This window comes from Tasmannia lanceolata, unplaced genomic scaffold, assembly GCF_043159265.1.
Source record: "Tasmannia lanceolata isolate RefF3 unplaced genomic scaffold, GAP_Taslan_0.1 ptg000012l, whole genome shotgun sequence".
Taxonomy (NCBI): domain Eukaryota; kingdom Viridiplantae; phylum Streptophyta; class Magnoliopsida; order Canellales; family Winteraceae; genus Tasmannia; species Tasmannia lanceolata.
In genome coordinates this window covers 36,219,985-36,225,094 of record NW_027518689.1, presented here as the reverse complement: position 1 = coordinate 36,225,094, position 5,110 = coordinate 36,219,985, and the positions used below count along the sequence as shown (strand labels likewise).

At 38.4% G+C, this 5,110-nt stretch overlaps 1 protein-coding gene across 1 annotated transcript; it reads right to left on the bottom strand.

Annotated features, from left to right (window-relative positions):
• Nucleotides 1–802: 802 nt before the first annotated feature.
• LOC143888029 (RNA-binding (RRM/RBD/RNP motifs) family protein) lies at nt 803–3,700 on the bottom strand. The gene is made up of 6 exons (XM_077392314.1): nt 3,028–3,700; nt 2,802–2,934; nt 2,130–2,241; nt 1,918–1,954; nt 1,602–1,827; nt 803–1,419 (listed from the first exon to the last, which is right to left on the bottom strand). The coding sequence occupies exons 1-6, from the start codon at nt 3,232–3,234 to the stop codon at nt 1,337–1,339; spliced, it is 798 nt and encodes a 265-aa protein (XP_077248429.1). The 5' UTR covers nt 3,235–3,700; the 3' UTR covers nt 803–1,336.
• Nucleotides 3,701–5,110: the final 1,410 nt, after the last annotated feature.

Genomic DNA, 5,110 nt, shown 5'->3' with positions numbered 1-5,110 from the left:
CTTTTAGTGATAGGTTGACTCACGATGTCATAAGATTCTGGATTGTAGAGATTAAAATGGTTAATAGAGCAATCCGCACTTTAATCTAGTGTCCCTAGGTCAACAGGACCTTAGAGAATAGAGACATTTCGGTTTTCTCCTGGGACTTGAAGAGTGCTTGGGTTGATCTTTCGGGTTGTGAGCGTTGAGCGTGTAACTGTAGTCTTAAGTGATTTACTATTATCTCTTTGTAATCTCTTGTGCGCAGTGGTCAAAGTGAAAGACTCCCATAAATCTACTGATCCATATAAATGTGTATTTTGTGCTAGAGTTTTGTTTACTACTTTCAAGGTGTTGTAGATCTTATTAGGCTATTCTTAATAACTCTTGGGCCCTATTGTTTTGGATCTTGAGGACGATTTTGAGTCTAGAACAGATTAATGGACTCTAAATGTAATTTTGAAACAAATAATCAGTTTTAGACTAAAATCCAAAACAAACAGGGCCTTGGCATATAAAGCTCCTGTTACCAAACATAATAGACTACAGATAGGCAAGATGCATCCCATCCTCTCACCTCGGATTCCTTTAAGTCTCATCAAAACATGTCAACAATCTCTCCGCAATACATATCCTCATGCTTAACTTTGGAAGAAAGAAAAAGAAAGCCCATGATTCAGTGATTCAAGAGTGAAGACCCTTCATTTCTAGAAATTCTCCTCACTAAGTTAAAAACTGAAAAGAAGACATTGAAGAAGAAACAGCAATTGAGTGTGATAGATGAAGAGGAGGACGAGAGAGAGAGAGAGAGAGAGAGAGCATATACTAACTAATTCCACCTTAAATATAAATCATGAATGATGATAGAACAAAGAACAAAAAAAATTACAAGTTAATCAGCAGAGCCATCCAAGCCTGCTTTTCTTACTAATAGATGCTGGTAAATCGATCCGGAGATATAAAAGCGCTCTCCGAATCACCCGACATGGTTCGGAGACGAGTCAGTAAGGTCGAATCGAATTCTAATTATTCGTCGACCAGAAGTTAATTCAGAAACAAATCTGATTAACATGCTAATTAATCACTAACACCTCACTTCCCCTAAACCAAACAACAATGATCAGTAATGTAAAACAATGACATTGACAAATATATATCTATAGCCCTGCCATGGATGATCCAAATCTGCCATCCTTTTTCCCATAGTAACACCAGAGAATGAGACACCGGAAAGATAAGGAAATCCCAATACTTCCTTCTTCCCTTCTTGATTAAAAATCTATATTTTTTTCTAGCTTTTTCCCTGTTTATGGATGATGTTAGTATTGAACGAAATGAAAATCTCCATATGTGAACACTAAGCAGTTGAATTCTGTTCAGTGCTGGTCACAGGCCCTGCCTGCGAAGAACCTGTTGCCACCGCCGTTCCTGCTGTTACACCTGTTGAAGTATAAACGATTAAAAAAACAACATTTGTTTCACATGGTATCAGAGAGCAGGTCCTAGATTATAAACCCAGCAACTCCTTGCTATTAAAAAAATCCATGTGTAGTGCTAACCCAAAAAGCCACGGATCCTATAGACCCAAGAAAATTCGAAAGAAATTGGGTTGGAAATCTGACCTGGGTTCGATGCAGCTGTGGAGGGTAGTGAAAGGATCCCGGCTTCGAATTGTTGATGAGGCAGATATGGATATTGAGCCATCTGATAATACTGTGTTCCAAAGCCAGAGGCCTGAGTACTCTGCGAGTATTGGGCATAATAAGGATAGAAATTCTGAAAACCCCCGGATCCAGACGCAGCGTAGTAAGGCAAATACTGGTTTCCTCCATATAAACTGTAATAGTTCTGCATCAATGCAATCATCAAATTTCATCAATGTACACTTCTCAGAGCTTTATTGAATTAGTTGTGACATGAAAATAGGGAGATACTAACCAAGGGATACATGTTCTCTTGTGAATATCCAGGATACCTGAGAAGAAGAAAAAAAGAATAAAATACAAAAATGAAGAAGAAGCCTTGTCATAGAGTTGTTGTTGGAAGAGAAAAGAAAGAGAAAAAAAGGCAGGAGTATTGTAAATTTTTCTTTCGTTTTCTACTTGTTTTCTTTCTTTCTTTCTTTTTTCTGTTTTGTAGTCTGGTTTTACCTGTAAGAGGAATAAGGATATGGGTATTGAGCGGGTTGACTGAAGTATGTCGAAGAGCTGCCGTGATAGGCGGGAGAAGCCGATCCGGATGCCGGTCTGAAACGTCCAGTTCCTGTAATGTGTAAAAAAGGGAAGCTGCCATGAATACTTATACTGGTTCTTTTTGGTTCATCATCATCTAGGCTGCAACGTTTTTATATGTTGGTAGGTTAGCTAGCATTGAACCTGCTACTTCAAGGTTGAGATAAAAATCCTCAGCCATTGATACAGGCCCAACCCCAAAAGAGACAGGGTGCAACAGGAGGACTTCCTAGTAGGTAACCCATCCTAGAATTACTCTCTCTTCAACACTCTTAACTTTGTAGTTTTGATGGGATCCAAGAACATTTGTAATGGCATGATTGCACACATGAAATTTTCTAGGAGGTAACTCATCCTAGTACTACTCTATCTTTAAGCATGCTTAACTTCATATGGGATCAAGTACAAGTGTGCATTTGTGTGCAGAAAGGAGATACTACTCTCTCCTGAGCATACTTAACTTTGGAATTTTGATGGGACGTAGGCTCACATCCGAGCATTTAATGGGATGTAGAAATTTAATGCAAAAGTTACTGAGGGTTTGAGAAAGATATAGTGGGTGATTTGAATAAGTAAGAAGATAATAGAGACCATGTTGAGGAGTATGGGGACGAGAACGATTTGCGCCAAGAGAAGCCAGATTGCAGTTAGCTCTCCTTCCATCAATCACAGGCGAAGGATCTTGACAAGCTCTCAAAGCGGCATCTGCATCCTTAAACGTCACCTGAAAAAGGGAATAAAAGAATCACTCAATAACAAATCAATCAAAAGAGAGAGAGAGAGAGAGAGAGACGAAGAAAAGAACAAGAGGGCTTACAAAGCCATATCCCTTGGATCTTCCAGTGTTCTTATCAGTGATCACCACAGCTTCGTGGATCTCCCCAAACTGCTCAAAATAACCCCTCATAGCTTCTCTCTGCGTCTCCCAAGCCAATCCTCCCACAAAAATCTTTGTATACCTTGTGTCCCCAAACTGCCCTGCATTAGTTCCTCCCATATGGAATTCCCTTGCTTGAGAAGACATAAAGATGACGAAAGGGGAAAAGAAAAGAAACCCAAATACAAAAAGAAAAAAAGAAAAAACAGTCCTCCCCTTTGGTTTAAAATCAACCCCAAGATCTCATTAACATATTAACTTCTTCCTCCTCTTCTTCTTCTATTTTCCCTTTCCCTTTGAAACACCTAAGATTCCTCAACAAGGTTACCCTTAACGAGAAAATCATTACTGGTTTGGGTGGAAAGAAAGAGAAGATAAGGACACAACAAGACTAGAAGAAGTAAGCAAAGAGAGAATAGAAAAAGGAAACAAGAAAATTATATATAAACAGGGAAAAGTTGTAGAGAGAGAAAGATGGTGATGGGTGGGGGTGACAAACAGAAGCAGGAGTCCCTCACATGATTTTTTATTTTTTTTTCTTCTTCTTCTTTTTCCCAACACTGTCTATATTGGTTGTGGATATATGCTTCGCTGTATTCAACCTTCTCTTTCCTCCCCCTTCATTTTCCTTTATTTTATTAAGTCATATACGGAAAGATGCGTGTATATGCGTTTGCTCATCCTTTGTATAAAAAGAGTCGTATTTGTTTTATTCAACTCTCTGCACTGGAAAGAGAGAACGTAGAAGAAGTCTGTAAAGGAAAATATAGTGATGGTATCGACCTTCGAATTGTTCATCTCTCTCTGGTGGTTTTGTTCGTTTTGGAACTGAGATATAGAGAGGAATGGACTTCCTGTAAATGAAAGGAGGAATCATAGAATACAGGCTAACCTTGTTGAAAATTTGTAAATACAACGAAGCAATCACATAAGAAATCACATATTCTTGCATGGCGGGTCCCACCTCTAATTTAGCTTCCATTTAATATGGTTTGTTTTGAATATAGTTAAATAGAAACCCACTTTTGCCCTCCTTCCTAGTAGATATAGTTCTTGGGCTCCACAATACCTCAACTTACCTTATCAAATCCCTTGATTGGAACGGCTATGAGACCAAGACAAGGTGGGCCTCTCTTCATGATATTGCACTAGCTCAACGATCCTATTCCCTCATGTGTAGGACCCCCAAAGATTGCCTTTTATCCATGAAAGTAAAACTCAAATTTTTGGGCAAGTGGGGGGGGATAAGAGACATGCATGTGAAATCGAGACTGTTGTGTAGAACATCACAATACGACCCACATGGTCATGGAACTTTTCCCACATGCTTTCCCTCTCTCTCTTTCAAAGGAAAATGTACATATCAATTAATAATTACCGTGTTGAGCGGCATCTCTTATGGGTTAATTGTGTTTTAAGCGATAGCCAATGAGCTTCACCCGATTTGATTATTAAAACCCTGAAACTGAATCATGACTGTCGCTACCACCCAACGGCTTTGGACTGTTGAGAGATTGGTCAAACTCCATGCCTTTTTCTCTCTCCTCGTTCTTCTCTTTTCTGCATCTCTCTCTCTCTAACTTCCACCCACGTTAGTATGCAGTAGAAGAAAACACTATTTTTGTCATTCCTCTCATTTTTCCATATTTACTGTAAACTTTTTCTATATTTAGGAAAAACAAAAGTGGTTTTACCATAAATGAAAAAGGTTTTTATATGTCAAAAAATAATTGATGAAAATAACGCCACTCCAAACTAAAGTCATTTCTAAGCATATTTATCTCTTCATAAGCATGGTTTTAAATTTCGGACCGACACCGACACCGAAACCACCAAAACCCGAAACGGTCATTTATTTCGGCCGAAATTTCGGAATTTCGGTTTAAATTTCGGAATCTCGGTCAAAATTTCGGTTTTTCCGAAATTTGACTCAAAAAATCTGTTTTTTTTTAATTAATTTAATATTTCACCGAAATTTCGGTAATTTCGGCCGAAATTTAATATTGAATAAAATATTAGTTTC

What these genes read in the sequence shown, in the direction of transcription:
- LOC143888029 (XM_077392314.1), bottom strand. Translation starts at nt 3,234, where the DNA reads ATGTCTTCTCAAGCAAGGGAATTCCATATGGGAGGAACTAATGCAGGG. An exon ending in GATCCAAGGGATATGGCTTT is followed by an intron (nt 2,935 to 3,027) that starts GTAAGCCCTCTT and finishes TCCCTTTTTCAG; the next exon opens with GTGACGTTTAAGGATGCAGA. An exon ending in CACAGCTGCATCGAACCCAG is followed by an intron (nt 1,420 to 1,601) that starts GTCAGATTTCCA and finishes ATACTTCAACAG; the next exon opens with GTGTAACAGCAGGAACGGCG.